This window comes from Dama dama, chromosome 20, assembly GCF_033118175.1.
Source record: "Dama dama isolate Ldn47 chromosome 20, ASM3311817v1, whole genome shotgun sequence".
In the NCBI taxonomy this organism is placed as follows: domain Eukaryota; kingdom Metazoa; phylum Chordata; class Mammalia; order Artiodactyla; family Cervidae; genus Dama; species Dama dama.
The window spans coordinates 102,465,383-102,482,606 of NC_083700.1; the positions used below are offsets into that span (position 1 = coordinate 102,465,383).

At 42.8% G+C, this 17,224-nt stretch overlaps 1 protein-coding gene across 1 annotated transcript; it reads right to left on the reverse strand.

Moving 5' to 3' along the window:
* Window positions 1–14,098: 14,098 nt before the first annotated feature.
* On the reverse strand, window positions 14,099–14,462 carry LOC133040011 (cytochrome c oxidase copper chaperone-like). The gene has a single exon (XM_061119765.1). The coding sequence runs from the start codon at window positions 14,460–14,462 to the stop codon at window positions 14,199–14,201; it is 264 nt and encodes an 87-aa protein (XP_060975748.1). The 3' UTR covers window positions 14,099–14,198.
* Between the last annotated feature and the right edge of the window lie 2,762 nt (window positions 14,463–17,224).

The following is a 17,224-nucleotide window of genomic DNA, read 5'->3' on the forward strand; positions in this document are numbered from 1 at the left end:
ATGCATGTGTTGCAGGTTCCATCCCTGGTCAGAGAACTAAGATCCCACATGCTACAGTGAAGATTGAAGATCCTGGGTGCCGCAACTAAGACCTGGTGTGGCCAAATAAATATATGTACTTGTATTTTTTTTAAAGAGTAGGATCAGTTGGATCTCTTCCCTCCCTTGTGTCTTCAGAAGTCTTTCAACTCTGGCAGTTTACAACCATTACTTATGATGAATGAACCAGCATAGTAGGGCAGAATATTATTACTTATGTTTCTTAACTCAGAGAAATTACTTTATAAAAAATGTTTTAGAAGATTATACAGAAACATTCTTCACAGGACTAAACTGTTTGACAATGGTGTTCTTTTGGTTCTTTTCAATCAGTTCCTGAGTTTAAGAAGGCTTTTAGGTTCTTAGCTCTTCAAGTACCACATCCTTAAAACATTCATCCAGTAAACTCAACAGACCTCCAGGTAACTGTCAGCACCTTGAGCCGGGTGGGAATTTCCCTTGACCTAGCAAGGCGGGGCCCTATTACCCAAATATATTGCACAACTAGTGCCTAAACAGGAAGTAGCCCAGATTTGCGAATTGCCACACAAGTTCAGTTTTGCGCCAGTAAAACAATCTTCCTCTTGGTTTTGTCTCTTGCCAGTAAACAGATGTATCACCCTTTGTTGAACTTTGGTCTGCTCTTGAAGTACTCACTGATTCCTGGACCTCATCTGGCCAGGCTCTTATGGTGTCATAGGCAGGGATCTCAGATTTGTGCGTTGCCTTCTGTGCCTTTTGCTGATCTTCAAAACAGTGTGATGGACCTGACCCGATTCCTATATACCCAGTGCTGAGGTAGCCTGAGGTTCAGCTGGTTCTGTTTGGGTACCCTGCTGAAGGTCATGGCTGGGGGAACTCATGACTTTTCTTCTGGCTCCTCTGGCCTGGTCTCTGGTACTGGATCCAGCCGGGCAGCTATTCCCTGACTTCTTGAGACAGGAATCTCATGACCAGACACCTGCTCCCCCTTACTGGTGGGGAATTTACCTCCACATCCTCTGGGAGGACCTGTGGGGAGTACTGTCCCCCCCACCAACCTGGACTCTCTGGAAAGGTTGGAGAAAATTCTTGCTGTCTATCTGACTCACCAGTCCTCTTCTATTTCCAACAAGTGCCTGTGAGATGCCGTAATGGAAAAGGTGCTCCTGTGAGTGACCTTAGAAAGGATGGAAAATGGGTGTTTGAATTGCAGAGAAAATAACACTGCATATGTTGTCATGAGGATGAGAAATAATGAAGAGCTTTCCACTTACTTTTTGCTTGACTGCAGGCAATCTACTTAACCTCTATGTGCCTTGGTGTCCTCATCTCTAACATGGGATAAAAGGATGATTATGGGACTTTCCAAATTAGAGATACCAAGGGAAAATTTCAAGCAAAGATGGGCTCAATAAAGGACAGAAATGGTATGGACCTAACAGAAGCAGAAGATATTAAGAAGAGGTGGCAAGAATACATGGAAGAACTGTACAATAAAGATCTTCACAACCCAGATAATCTTGATGGTGTGATCACTCACCTAGAGGCAGACATCCTGGAATGTAAAGTCCAGTGGGCCTTAGGAAGCATCACTATGAACAAAGCTAGTGTAGGTGATGGAATTCCAATTGAACTATTTCAAATCCTAAAAGATGATGCTGTGAAATTGCTGCACTCAAGATGCCAGCAAATATGGAAAACTCAGCAGTGGCCACAGGACTGAAAAAGGTCAGTTTTCATTCCAATCCCGAAGAAATGCAATCCCAAAGAATGCTCAAATTACCTCACAGTTGCACTCATCTCACACGCTAGTAAAGCAATGCTCAAAATTTTCCAAGCCAGGCTTCAACAATACATGAACCATGAACTTCCAGTTGTTCAAGCTGGTTTTAGAAAAGGAAGAGGAACCATAGATCAAATTGCCAACATCCGCTGGATCATCAAAAAAGGAAGAGAGTTCCAGAAAAACATCTATTTCTGCTTTATTGACTATGCCAAAGCCTTTGGCTGTGTGGATCACAGTAAACTGTGGAAAATTCTGAAAGAGATGGGGAATACCAAACCACCTGACCTGCCTCTTGAGAAATCTGTATGCAGGTCAGGAAGCAACAGTTAGAACTGGACATGGAACAACAGACTGGTTCCAAATTGGAAAAGGAGTACATCAAGGCTGTATATTGTCACCCTGCTTATTTAACTTCTATGCAGAGTACATCATGAGACATGCTGGGCTGGATGAAGCACAAGCTGGATTCAAGATTGCCGGGGGAAATATCAATAACCTCATATATGCAGATGACACCACCCTTATGGCAGAAAGTGAAGAAGAACTAAAGAGCCTCTTGATGAAAGTGAAAGAGGAGAGTGACAAAGTTGGCTTAAAACTCAACATTCAGAAAACTAAGATCATGGTATCTGGCCCCATCACTTCATGGCAAATAGATGGGGAAACAATGAAACAGTGGCAGACTTTATTTTCTTGGGCTCCAAAATCACTGTGGACAGTGACGGTAGACATGAAATTAAAAGATGCTTGCTCCTTGGAAGAAAAGCAATGACAAGCCTAGACAGCGTTTTAAAAAGCAGAGACATTACTTTGTCTACAAAGGTCCATATATTCAAAGTTATGGTTTTTCCAGTAGTCGTGTACAGATGTGAGAGCTAGACAATAAAATAAGCTGACCGCCAAAGAACTGATGTCTTCAAATTGTGGTGCTGGAGAAGACTCTTGAGAGTCACTTGGACAGCAAGGAGATCAAATCAGTCAATCCTAAAGGAAATCAGTCCTGAATATTCACTGGAAGGACTGATGCTGAAGCTGAAGCTCCAATACTTTGGCCACCTGATGCCAAGGGCCAACTCATTGGAAAAGACCCTGATGCTGGGAAAGACTGAAACCAGGAGGAGAAGGGGACAACAGAGGATGAGATGGTTGGATGGCATCAGCGGGACATGAGTTTGAGCAAACTCCAGGATACTGTGAAGGAGAGGGGAGCCTGGTGAGCTGCCATCCATGGGGTTGCAAAGAGCTGGACATGTCTGAGTGACTGAACAACACAGTATTCCACTGTATATATGTATCACACCTACTTTATCCATTCATCTGTTAGCGGACATTCAGGTTGCTTCCATGTCTTGGTTATTGTAAACAGTGCTGCTATGAACATTGAGGTGTATGTATCTTTTTGAATTAGAGTTTATGAGAGCTGATTTCTAAGCCTATTTCTGCCATTTATGGTACAATTTTGGATAACTCATTGGAACTCTGGAGGAATTGAAAGTATTAGGTCTGTAAAACCCTGGGTACAATTCTGATTAAAACATTCATATTCATAAACATAGAGTGAAAATGTCAACTTCATCAAAATTGTGTCACTGAAATGTCTGGCACAACCTCCCTACTAATAAAAAGAAAAGCAATTACTTGGCTAGAGCATGTTTTTCCTATCACAGTAGCAAACACATGAAAGATAGATAAGGTCTGGTGTTGGTGAGGGTGTAGAAAAATGGCCAGGCTCACAAACCATGGTGGGAGCATAAAAGGGGCTACAAACTTTTTGGAAAGTGGTTTGATACCTTTTTTGGAGTGATATTTAAATGCACATACCACTGAACAAGGGAGTCCTCATCTGGCGATGGATCCTACAGAAATAATAGCAAAAACACCTTAAGAAGCACATTCAATGGTATCCACTGCAGTATTGTTTGGTAATCCTCACACATCCAAACAGGCCAGTCTTTACATGGAGTCACATTCAAAGATGCTCAGCAATCATGGATGGACCTGGAAATCATCATACTTATGAAGTCAGACATAGACAAATATTATATGATATCACTTATAGGCAGAATCTAAATATGATGCAAATGAATCTATATACAAAACAGAAACAGACTCATAGACATAGAAAACAAATTTATGGTTACTAAAGGGAAAGGGGAATGGGGGATAAATGAGGACTATAGGATTAACAGATGCACACTGCTATATATAAAATAGATAAACAACAAGGATTTACTGTACAGCACAAGGACTATACCCAATATCTTGCAACAAACTCTAATGGAAAAGAATCTAGGGAAAAGAATACAGATATATACATATTAATACATGTGTATAACTGAATCACTTTATTGTGCACCTGAAGCTAACACAAGATTGTAAATCAACTATATTTCAGAAAAAATGCTCAGCAATCAAAATTAAGTGCCAGTTCATGAAAAGATGTTCAACATCACTAATTATTAGAGAAATGCAAATCAAAACTACAATGAGATATCATCTCACACCAGCCAAAATGCCTATTATCTAAAAAATCCATGAACAATAAATGCTGGAGAGGGTGTGGAGAGAAGGGAACCCTCCTGCACTGTTGGTGGGAATGTAGATTGGTGCAGCCACTATGTAGAACAGTATAGGTTCCTTAAAAAACTCAAAATAGAGCTACCACATGACCCTGCAATCCCACTGGCATATATCTAGAGAAAAACATGATCTGAAAAGATACATGCACCTCAATGTTCATTGCAGCACTGCTTACAATAGCTAAGACATGGAAGTAACCTAACCTAAATGTCCATCAACAGAGGAATGGATAAAGAAGATTTGGTACTTAGATACAATGGAACATTACTCAGCTGTTAAAAAAAAATGAAATAATGCCATATGCAGCAACATGGATGGATCCAGAGATTGTCATACTGAGTGAAGTAAATCATACAGAGAAGGAGGAATATCGTATCACATTTCTTATATATGTGGAATCTGAAAAGAAATGATATAAATGAACTTACTTATAAAACAGAACCAGGCTCACAGACTTAGAAAACAAACAGGGTTGCCAGGGAGAAGAATGGGGGTAAGGGATAATTAGGGAGTTTGGGATGAACATGTACACGCTGCTATATTTAACATGGATAACTGACAAGGTCCTCCTCTATAGCACATGGAACTCTGCTCAATGTTATGTGGTAACCTGACTGGGAGGAGAGATTGGGGGACGATGGAGACACGCACATGTACACCATGTCCTTGGCTGTACACCAGAAACTATCACAACATTGTTAATCGGCTATACCCCACTACAAAATAAAAAGGCTTTTTTTAATTAAGAAAATTTTTAAAAATCAAGTTCCAGTAGAAAAAAATTTCAATGCTTTATTTCCCAAAGGGCCCTGAAGGGAAGCCGCAGCCACACTTCATCCCCTATTCTCCAGGCCTCTCACTGGCCAAACCTCCAAAAGCCTCGAGGCTTCAACCTTTTTCTCTGACCTCTTCCACTTCCTCTCTCTACCTGTACCTGGTTTGGAATAAAACCTGGGAAAGGACAGAAATTTGTGTAGAAGGCAAGATAGAGGCAGGGTAAGAGGAGAAGCTGAGCAAAAACAGATTTGAATTTGGTTGGGGATGGATTGTTCCTAAGGTTCAGATTGAAGAACAATATTGGTAACTGCAAAAAACAATAATTGGAAGACACAATAGTGTCCTTCATTGGTGGAATATGGTTTTAACATTATATGACTGCATACAATAGATGCAGGCATTAAAAAAAAGAGTATGTACTGATCAATGAAATCCATGATATGTTGATATGTTGAAGAAAAGCAGATTACGTTTGTGTATCTGTGTATGTGGAGAGCGAGAGCTTGAGAAAGAAAGAATTTTTAAGAGGTGGGAATCTGGATGTTACTTACTATTTTGTTTTTCACAAAAAACAAACTTAAAACAAATAAATGGGAACTTTTAGAGTTGAGAAGTCTCCATTCCATCAGCAGAAAGGAAACTCCTTGAATATTCTGGGGTGCGACAGCTGGGGCTGGAAGTGTTGCCTTCTGAGCTGGGAATCAGCAGCAATCATTAAAGAGGCAACAGTCTGGCCACCCAACACTCTCACTTCTGCCTCTGTCATTCAAAGCTCGCATCACTCCCACAAGCACGGTGACTGCCTTGGACACCTCTGCCAAAATCCTCCAGCATACCCTGCACTGGAGTTCACAGAACAGAATGTGTGAGCTGGAAGGAATCGTGTCCATCACTTCTCAAGGAAAACTCAGGAAGAGCCTACTTCACAATGAACCCTAGCGGGACCACGCAGAGAGGACACGGCAGCCGGGCAGGCACAGTCCCTGCCCTCACAGACTTACAATCTAGAGGGAGACACTGAAAAGTCCACAGGTCACTCCAATGCCATAAAACACATCCTGCCTTGGGGAAAGTGCTGGAGGGTGTTGCAGGGGGACACCTAGTCCAGGAAAGGTCCAGAAGAGGATGATGCTCAACTGGACCTGACACTGAACTCAATGAACAGTGACCGCGGTCATGGAACTGTGTAGCTACAACAGTCCAGTGTAGCGGTCTAGTGGGGTGCTTGAGGCTGGACAGAGGGGGAAGGTGAGAGTGTCCAGGAGATACGGATGATCGCAAAAAGTTGCTTTATAACAGCTACAGTAGGAATCTGATCAGTAACCCGAAGTCTGTGCTCAGTCCCTCAGTTGTGTCTGACTCCTTGTGACCCCATGGTCCTGCCAGGCTCCTCTGTCCATGGGATTCTCCAGCCAAGAATACTGGAGTGGGTTGCCATTGCCTCCTCCAGAGGATCTTTCTGATCCACGAATCGAACCCACGTCTCCTGCCTTGCAGGCAGGTTCTTTACCACTAGCATCACCTGGGAAGTCCATCCCAAAGTCTACAGGGAGCCACTTAAGAGGTTTTTTCTATTGTTGGTTTTGGGTTTTTAAATTGGGGTATAATTGACATATAACGTATTAGTTTCAGGTGTATAGCATGTTTTGATATTTATATATATCATGGAATGATCACCAAAATAAGTCTACTTAGCATCCATCACCATACAAAGTTTCAATTTTTTTTTCTTGTGATAAACAACATTTAAGATTTAGTTTCCTAGCAACTTTCACTTATGTAATACAGTATTATTAACTATCACCATCATGCTGAACTCTACATTTCCAAGGATTACTTATTTTACAACTGGAAGTTTATAACTTTTGACCGCCTTCACCTATTTTACCCACCCCACCATCACCAGTCCCTGCCTCTGGCCACCACCAATCTGTTCTCTGTATCCATGAGATTTTTGGTTTTTCATTTTTTGGTTCCGCATATAAGTGAGATCATATGGTTGTTTTCTTTCTCAGTCTGACTTCTTTCACTCAGCATCATGCCCCCAAGGCAAAACTCATTTTAAGAATTTTAAACAGGAGACTAACATGATCGAATTTGTCTGGGGAGGCCATGCTGGCTAAAATTTGCATGGGTGTGGTGGTAGGCAGAATAATGACCTCCCAAACATGTTCACATCCTAATCTCTGTAATTTATGAATATGTTACATTATGTGACCAAAGGGATTTTGCAGGCATGATTAAATTAATGCTCCTGAGATGTGGAGACTATCCTAGATTAAGCAGATGAGTTCAATGTAATCACAAACATTCTCAAAAGTGAAAGTGTGGGGTGAGGAGACAGAGGCAGAGGAGTTTTTGCTATGGAAGAATGGTAAGAAAGATGTAACACTACTGGCTGTGAGAAATGGAAGGAAGAGACTGTGAGCCACGGAATGTGGGAAGCCCTTAGAAGGTAGAAAAAGGAGACTTCCCTGGCGGTCCAGTGGTTAAGACTCTGTGCTCCCAATGTAGGGAGCACAGGTTTGATCCCCGATCAGGGAACTAGGATTTCACATGCCACGTGGCGTGGCCAAAATAAAAAAAGAGAGAGAGAGAGAGAGAAGGTAGAAAAGGAAAGGAAATGAAATAGACTCTCCGCTAGAGTCTCCAGAAAGGAAAGCAGCTGTGCTCCCCTCTTGATTTTAGCCCAGCATTGGACTTCTGACCCACAGAATTTTGACATAACAAACTTGTGTTGTTCTAGGCCACTAAATTTTGGGTAATTTTTTACAACAGCAATAAGAACTAATAACATCTGCTGTAACAGATACCTAAACAAGTGGAAGTGACTTTGGAGTTGGACAGTGGGAAGAGGCAGGAAAACTCTGAGAGACATGAAACAAAAAACCCTGGATCACCTTGGACAGACCTTAGGAGAAATGTGGGTGGACTGCCGGTAAGGACTCAGAAAAAAGCACGGCCAAGAAAACAGAAACAACTGGAAGAATACCTAAAGCACATGAATATTCTTGTAGCAATACGGGTGCCTGTGAGAGCTCCCGCTCCGCTCAGAGGAGATGAGGGACATGTCATTGGAAACTGGAGGAAAGGGTGATACTCAGGAGCTCCCCACCCTCCCGCCCAAATTAGAACTGTGTGCCCTGCAGTTCTGTGGAAAGCAGAACTTAATCAACAATGAACTCGAATATTTAGCTGCGGAGATTTCCAAGCAAAGAGTTGAAGGGTGTGGCCTGGTTTCTTGTTACTTTTGGTAAAATGAGAGGGGAAACACATAAATTGAGGGAAGAACTGACCAACAAATAAGAACCAGGACTTGATTTGGGGAGTTCTCAGCCTATCTAAATTGCATATGATATTAACATGAAAAGATTCACTGCCAGGAAAGCTCCTGGAGGGGAAAAGCTGAGGATGTATTCGACAATCTCTTATTAATTTCTCTGAAAGATCGAAAGACTGGAGTATTCAGTCACACAAGGTGTTTTGGAGAGATAAAGTATGTAACCCACAGATTCCCCTCAGGTATCTCAACAGAAGCCAAAAATAGAAATGAAATTATCTAGGGAAGATCTATGGATCTTCTTGTCTAGTGGAGTGCATTCTTGGGACGTACATGAGAGATCTATAAAGTTCTTGAGAATTTTACACCAGGAGAAACAGTGGAACTTGGGCTGAAAGGGACAGAGAGAATGAAATAAAAGACTGCACGACTCCCAAAATTCTATAGGCAAGAAACGGGCTGATAAAACTAGCCTTGAGGGACTTCCCTGGTGGTGCACTGGATAAGAATCCGCCTAACAATGCAGGGTACCTGGGTTCAACCTCTGATCTGGGAAGAGTTCACATGCTGCGGAGCAACTGAGGCCATGTGCCACAACTACTGAACCTTTGGGCTGCAACTACTGAATCACATGCACCTCGAGAATGCGCTCCACAAGAGACACAACCGCAATGAGAAGCCCACACGCCACAATGAAGAGTAGTCTCTGCTTGCTGCAACTAGAGAAAGCCTACACACAGCAACAAAGACCCAGTGCAGCTACACATAATAAATAAATAAATATTCAGTTCAGTTCAGTCTCTCAGTAATGTCTGACCCTTTGCGATCCCATGAACCACAGCAGGCCAGGCTTCCCTGTCCATCACCAACTCCCAGAGCTTACTCAAACTCAAGTCCATCAAGTCGGTGATGCCATCCAGCCATCTCATCCTCTATCGTCCCCTTCTCCTCCCATCTTCAATCCTTCCCAGCATCAGGGTCTTTTCTAATGAGTCAGTTCTTCACATCAGGTGGCCAAAATATTGGAGTTTCAGCTTCAGCATCAGTCCCGCCAATGAATATTCAGGACAGATCTCCTTTAGGATGGACTGGTTAGACCTCCTTGCAGTCCAAGGGACTCTCAAGAGTCTTCTCCAACACCACAGTTCAAAAGCATCAATTCTTCAGCGCTCAGCTTTCTTTATAGTCCAACTCTCACATCCATACACGACCACTGGAAAAACCATAGCTTTGACTAGGTGGATCTTTGTCGGCAAAGTAATGTCTCTGCTTTTCAATATGCTGTCTAGGTTGGTCAGAGCTTTTCTTCTAAGGAGCAAGCGTCTTTTAATTTCATGGTTGCAGTCACCATCTGCAGTGATTTTGGAGCCAAAAAAAATAAAATCTCTCACTGTTTCCATTGTTTCCCTATCTATTTGCCATGAAGTGATAGGACCGGATGCCATGATCTTAGTTTTCTGAATGTTGAGTTTTAAGCCCACTTTTTCACTCTCCTCTTTCATTTTCATCAAGAGGCTCTTTAGTTCTTCTTCGCTTTCTGTCATAATGGTGGTGTCATATGCTATCTGAGGTTATTGATATTTCTCCCAGCAATCTTGATTCCAGCTTATGCTTCATCTAACCCAGCATTTCGCATGATGTACTCTGCATATAAGTTAAATAAAGAGGGTGACAACATACAGCCTTTTCGTACTCCTTTCCTGACAAAATGTGGTCCACTGGAGAAGGGAATGGCAAACCACTTCAGCATTCTTGCCTTGAGAACCCCATGAACAGTATGAAAAGACAAAAATAAATGTTAAAATATATATATAATAAAATCTTAAAAAAAAAAAAAAAAAAAACCTAGCCTGAAAAGTGAAAGTGAAGTCACTCAGCCGTGTCTGACTCTTTGCGACCCCATGGACTGAAGCCTACCAGGCTCCTCCATCCATGGGATTTCCAAGGCAAAAGTACTAGAGTGGGTTACCATTTCCTTCTTCAGGGGATCTTCCCAACCCAGGATCAAACCCGAGTCTCCTGAGTTGTAGGCAGATGCTTTTACTGTCTGAGTCACCAGGGAAGTCTGAAACAGGTGCTATCTTTAAAGAAAAAGGAAAAATGACTCAGAAGGCAAAGCTGTAGGCCCAGAGGGCTGAACCTTGAGCTTCCTAAGCCTTGAAATCTAATGGAGTTTGTCCAACTTAATTTTGAAATTGCTTGGGACTGGTGATTCCTTTATCTTTTCTTTTTCTCTTTTTTTGCATGCAAATGTCTGTAACTATTGCCTTATGCCAGCACCACCATTCTATTTTGGGAGCAGAAAACTTGTTTTCTCGTTTCGCAAGTCCACAGATGGAGAGAAACTTTGCCTCAGGATAGATTATACTGAGTGTCATCCAATTTCTAACACAGATAATTTCAATGATGAGATTTGAGACTTTTGAGCTTGAGAGATTTGGATGAGATTTTTGGACTTTGAGTTGATAATTTAAAAGACTGAGACTTTGAAGGAACTTTTGAATAGGTGAATGTATTTTTCATGTAGGACAGACACAAATGTTTCAAGAGCAGAGAGAAGACTATGGTAGGTTGAATAATAGCCCTCCAAAGATGTCCATTGGAAGGACTGATGTTGAAGTTGAAACTCCAATACTTTGGCCACCTGATGCGAAGAGCTGTCTCATTCGAAAAGACCCTGATGCTAGGAAAGACTGAGGGCAGGAGGAGAGGGGGATGACAGAGGATGAGATGGTTGGATGGCTTCAACGACTCAATGGACATGGGTTTGGGTGCACTCTGGGAGTTGGTGATGGACAAGGAGGCCTGGCGTGCTGCGGTTCATGGGGTCACAAAGAGTCAGACATGACTCAGCAACTGAACTGAACTGAAAGATGTCCACATCCCAATCCCCAGAGTCTGTGAATCTGTTAAACTACATGGCAAGAGGGTCTTTGTAGATAGCATGAAGGTAAGGATCTTGAGATGGAGAGATTACCCTAGATTACACCAGTGGGTCCAATGCAATCACAAGGAAATGTGATTTAAAAAAGAAAAGTAGAAGAAGAAAACAGAAGACAGAAGCAGAGAGGAATCTATGAAAGAATGGTAAGAGAGATGTAAGTCTTCTGGCTTTGAAGATGGAGGAAAGGGGTTATGAACCACGGAATCGGGGAAGCCTCAAGAAGCTGGAGAAGACTAGGAAATAGACTCTGCCCTGGAGCTTCCAGAAGAAAACACAAGAAACAAACAAGGGGCCAAACCTAGGCAAAGAGTCAAATTCAGACAAATTCAAACAAAAAACTCAAATTCAAGCAAAAGAGAATGGAGTCTAGGGTTGCAGCAGGAATGGACTGATAAACATATAGTCCATGGGGTCGCAAAGAGTCGGACACAACTGAGCGACTTTCACTTCACTTCATAGCTCAGGGAAATCCAGCACTGCAGTTTATCAATGTCATACCAGAACTGAGAAAGACTCAGATGGAAAAAAATAGGGGGAGACATGGAACCAGAACCAGAATTTGGCAGGTCACAGGAATTTGGAGGAGATTTATTGAAGCTTGACAAGAAAGTATGATGGTTGGCATTTTCTGTCCAGTTATATGTGAGGACTGCCAGAGTCCAGGGGAGCAAACCTGCTTAAGACAGGGGCTCAGCTTAGAATACACAGCTGATTCCAGGAAGGGCTTCCAGCTCCCCCCATTTGCTGTGGCTGAGAGACGTGTGCCCCCCACCCCGACCCCACTCCAGCAGGGAAGAGGGATCATGTCATCTACCTGGTATCCTGAACATTCATCCTGTTCCCTGCCTTTGCTTACAAAGTTCCTTCTACCTAAAATAACTATCCAAAGCTTGCTGGGCACTATGCTAAGTACTTCTTGGCCATCAAGAGGCAATGAGTGTTCCCTGCATTTACAAATGAGCAAACAGGCTCAAAGAGGCGACATGACTTGCCCAAGGTCACACAGTTTGTGGTAGAATCACGACCCAAGTCTAGCTGAATACAAATTCTAAGTCGCAGTTCCCCAGAAGTCGTGGTCTTTCCCGTGTTTTATCTTCTCTCTCCTTTCCATCTCCCTAGAATTCTTCTGCCTGAGAAAAAGGTTTTCCATTCACCTTTTCAGCATGGTGTGATGCGGCCGATAACCACTAGGTGGCGGCAGAGTACCAGAAGCCTGATTCCGGCAGGCCAGGAGCGCGGAAGAATTGATGCTTTTGAGCTGTGGTGTTGGAGAACTCTTGACAGTCCCTTGGACTGCAAGGAGATCAAACCAGTCAACCCTAAAGAAAATCAATCCTGAATATTCATTGGAAGGACTGATGCTGAAGCTGAAGCTCCAATACTTTGGCCACCTCATGCGAAGAGCCGACTCATTGGAAAAGACCCTGATGCTGGGAAAGATTGAAGGCAGGAGGAGAAGGGAACCATAGAGGACAAGATAGTTGGATGGCATCACTGACTGAATGAACATGAGTCTGAGCAAGCTCCGGGAGATGGTGAAGGACAGGGAACCCTGGCCTGCTGCAGTCCATGGGGTCGCAAAGAGTCAGGACTGAGCAACTGAACAACAACGAAGGAGTTGGACTCTCCCAGGTAGGGAGGAATGGGTGGGGAAGGGAGCCTGCCTTTTCTTCTGGACCTCCTTCCCATAAAAATGCAGAGAAAGGATCAGGAGATTGGAAGCTTAGAGATAAGAGGTCTGAGGATTGTAAACTTGAGTGCTCCAGGCCTTAACTCAAAAAGACTTAAGAATTTGCCTCTAAGGAGAGCAGTGCTGAAGCTGTCTCTCAGTCATGTCTGACTCTTTGCGACCCCAAGGACTGTAGCCTGCCAGGCTTCTCTGTCCATGGGATTCTTCAGACCAGAATACCGGAGTGGATTGCCATTCCCTTCTCCCGGATATCTTCCCAATCCCAACCCAGGGATTGAACCCACGTCTCTTGCATCTCCTGCATTGGCAGGAGGATTCTTTACCACTAGCGCCATAAGGACTGGGAGGAGCAGTGAAAGCAATGTCAGGCTTGTGGCAGGGATGGATTTCATTCCACACCTTGTTCTGTCATCCACTTTTGTGCGGAGCTCAAATTGCACAGCCATACACTGTGATCTCAGTGGAAAAGGGAGAAAATGCACATTCCCGGTACCTAGCATAAGGCAGAAACTGTGGAAACCAAGCTGAGCATTCTTGGGCAAATCACTTCTCCAAGCCTCAGTCTTCTTTTCATGAAATGGGAGTAATCAAGGGACCTATCTCATTGAGGGGTTCTGGAGACTTAACCAAATGCACATAACACACGAGTGCAATGTCTGTCTTATAGCAAGTGCTTTGTATATTCTTATAAATATATAATTATATTATTACAATACAAAAATATACATGATGAATGTTGTTCTTAATAGTCATTTCTAGCTACCATTTTTATGATTTTTGTCATTTAATTAATTCCTCACACTTCAGGCCTGACACATAGTAAGAAGGTCCTTGGGAAATATTAGTGAAATGAACATTTATGTTCATGTTCTCTGGGCTAATCCAGGTTGTAGAGGCTTAGTTTCTGGGGGTGGAGAGTCTTTAAGGACCAGCTAAAGATAACCACACCCTCTGTAGTGTACAGAACAGTGTCTGTGTACAGCGATAACATGCTGTGAATATTTTTTTTTAATAAATTATAAATAATTTTTTATTTATCAATTTTCAGCAAGGAACTCCCAAAGTTATTTAATCTTCTTCATTTTTCAGGAACTATTCACTCCCAGAGCAGACCACCATTTCATATCTTAAATCCCAGGGCTCTCATGCACTCCTTGTGGGCTTCAATTAGGTGACCACATTGCTCTTCTCCTTTCTCAATGATGCACGCATCGCGCGCCTTCTTGGTCTCCGGGCAGGCGCAGCAGGGCTTCAGCGGCTTCTTCTCCTGCGACTCAGATGGGGCAGGGCTTGCGGCCGCCAGACCAGGCACTTTTCGTGCCCGAAAGCAGCAACTAGCGCAGACACCCTGAACTCGCCAGACTTGGCAAAGCCGATTTAACATGCTGTGAATATTTTATTTTACTTTTAAATATTTATTTATTTATTTATTTTTGGATGCATCAAGTCTTAGTTGTGGTGCACAAGCTCCTTTATGTGGCACACAGACTCTTGTAATTTGCAGAGCACGGGCTTAATTGCCCTGGGGCATGTGGGGCCTTAGTTTCCTGTCTAGGGACTGGAACCCATATCCTCATTTTGGAAGGCAGATTCTTAACCACTGGACCACCAGGGAAGTTAATATTTTAGAAAAGTGAAAGTCGCTCAGTCATGTCTGCCTCTTTGAGTTCTCCAGGCCAGAATACTGGTAGCCTTTCCCCTTTCCAGGGTATCTTCCCAACCTAGGGATTGAACTCAGGTCTCCCACATTGCAGGTGGATTCTTAACCAGCTGAGCCACAAGAGAAGTCCAAGAATACTGGAGTGGGTAGCCGATCCCTTCTCCAGCAGATCTTCCCGACCCAGGAATCGAACCAGAGTCTTCTGCACGGCAGGCGGATTCTTTACCAGTATTTTAGAAAGAAGAAAGTAAAAGAGGATGAAAGGAAGGAAGGAAAAGAGGAAGAGCATAATGAAAAACGCAAGGAACTTTTTTGGTTGTGCTAAGCACATCTGAGAAGGAGCTATAAATAGGATCCCTAGTGAAGTCTCCACTAGAGTGGACATCAATAGTCCCTGGGCCTCCAGAGGCCTCCAAGTTCCCCTCACACCACCTCCAGTAGGCTTCCTTTTTATCTGAGCTCCCAGCCCCAGGTGTGAGCTCTGTGAAGTGTCTACCTTGTTCAGTTATACCTACCCAGTATAAAGCAAGTGTTCACTAAATAGTTGTTAAATTCCTAAAATGGGCTAAGTTTCAGTTCTGGTAACAGTGGATGTCAAAATATTTAACATAAAAACTGAACTATGTAACAGGAAAGTGACCAGAAGCAGGCATAAACTGAAGGAAAAGTTCAGCATTTAAAGTAAGGGAGGGACTTCCCTGGTGGTACAGTGGATAAGAGTCTGCCTGCCAATGCAGGGGACATGGGTTCGAGCCCTGGTTCGGGAAGATCCTACCTGCTGAGGAACAACTAAGCCCACAAGTCGCAACTACTGAGCCCACAGGTTACAAGTACTGAAGCTTGAGCACCTAGAGCCTTCGCTTCACAGGAGAAACCGCAGCAATGAGAAGCCCATGCACTGCAGTACAGAGTACAGAGTACTCCCTGCTCTTGGCAACTAGAGAAAGCCCATGAGCAGCAATGAAGACCCAACACAGCCAAAAATAAAATAAATAAATAAATTTAAAAATACAATAAAGGAGCTACACTGAATATGGATTTTCTGCTGAAGGTATTCCCCAATCTTCACAGCACAGGGAAGCTAAATTTCAGGCAGAAATCCAGAAACCTATTGTTCGATAAATCAGAGGACAAAGTTCAGGATTATCACAGTGTCTAAAATTGAGGGGAAAACTCCAAAACCGAAAGAGCCAAAAGGAGAGACGGCCAAAACTCTATGCATAACCCCCCCTCTAATCCTTCACTGTTGTTCAGCCTGTCAGTCTTGTCCTACTCTTTCCAGCCCCCTGGACTGCAGCACACCAGGTCTCCCTGTCCTTCACCATCTCCCAGAGCTCGCTCAAACTCATGTCCATTAAGTTGATGATGCCATCCAAAACATCTTGTCCTCTGTCATCCCCTTCTGATCCCGCCTTCAATCTTTCCCAGCATCAGGTCTTTTCCAATGAGTCAGCTCTTCGCATCAGGTGGCCAAAGTATTGGAGCTTCAGCTTCAGCATCAGTCCTTCCAATGAATAGTCAGGGTTGATTTCCTTTAGGATTGACTGGTTTGATCTCCTTGCAGTCCAAGGAACTCTCAAGAGTCTTCTCCAATACCACAGTTCAAAAGCATCAATTCTTTGGCGCTCAGCGTTAAGATCAAACTCTCATATCCGTACGTGACTACTAGAAAAACCACAGCTTTGACTATACAGACCTTTGTCAGTGAAGTGATGTCTCTGCTTTTTAATATGCTATGTAGGTTTGTCATAGCTTTTCTTCCAAGGAGCAAGCATCTTTTAGTTTCATGGCTGCAGTCACGGTCTGCAGTGATTTTGCAGCCCAAGAAAATAAAAGTGTTACTGTTTTCATTGTTTCCCCAACTATTTTCCATGAAGTGATTGAAACCAGATGCCATGATTTTAACCTTTTGAATGTTGAGTTCTAATCCTTAGCTAACGAATAGCACATGCGTGAACAAGACTCCAAGTACCCCACGGGGAAATCAATAATGAAGGATGAGAGAACTGAGCAAAGATTTCAGTTACTGCCCAAAGAATGACAGTTTGGAGTTAAATTATGCCAAGTTAGAAATCCTTAGTAAATACCCAGGACATTCTATTAAGGTCTCAAAAGGACCACACCTTAGGAAAAAGCTATATATCCTATAACTAAGAGTTAGACCCTAGAACTAGGAGCAAAACCAAAAGTAGACTTATTTTAACAAAGAGTAAAACTAAACATCCACAAATGCAAGATGATCTTCCGGTAATTTAACTGTTGGCCGAAAAATATTTGACATTCTTTGGAGGAATATTACAAAATTCAGAGTCTCTATAACACATCACTCATATTCAGTATATGTACATATACAACAAAATCAAGAAAATGTGGCTCATAGTCAAATAGAAAAATAAATCAATAGGAACAGAGCCATAGGCAACTCATATACTGGAATTAGGAGCCAAGGACTTTAAAATAACCATGAGAAATACATTTAAGAGTCC

What these genes read in the sequence shown, in the direction of transcription:
- LOC133040011 (XM_061119765.1), bottom strand. Translation starts at nt 14,462, where the DNA reads ATGTTAAATCGGCTTTGCCAAGTCTGGCGAGTTCAGGGTGTCTGCGCT.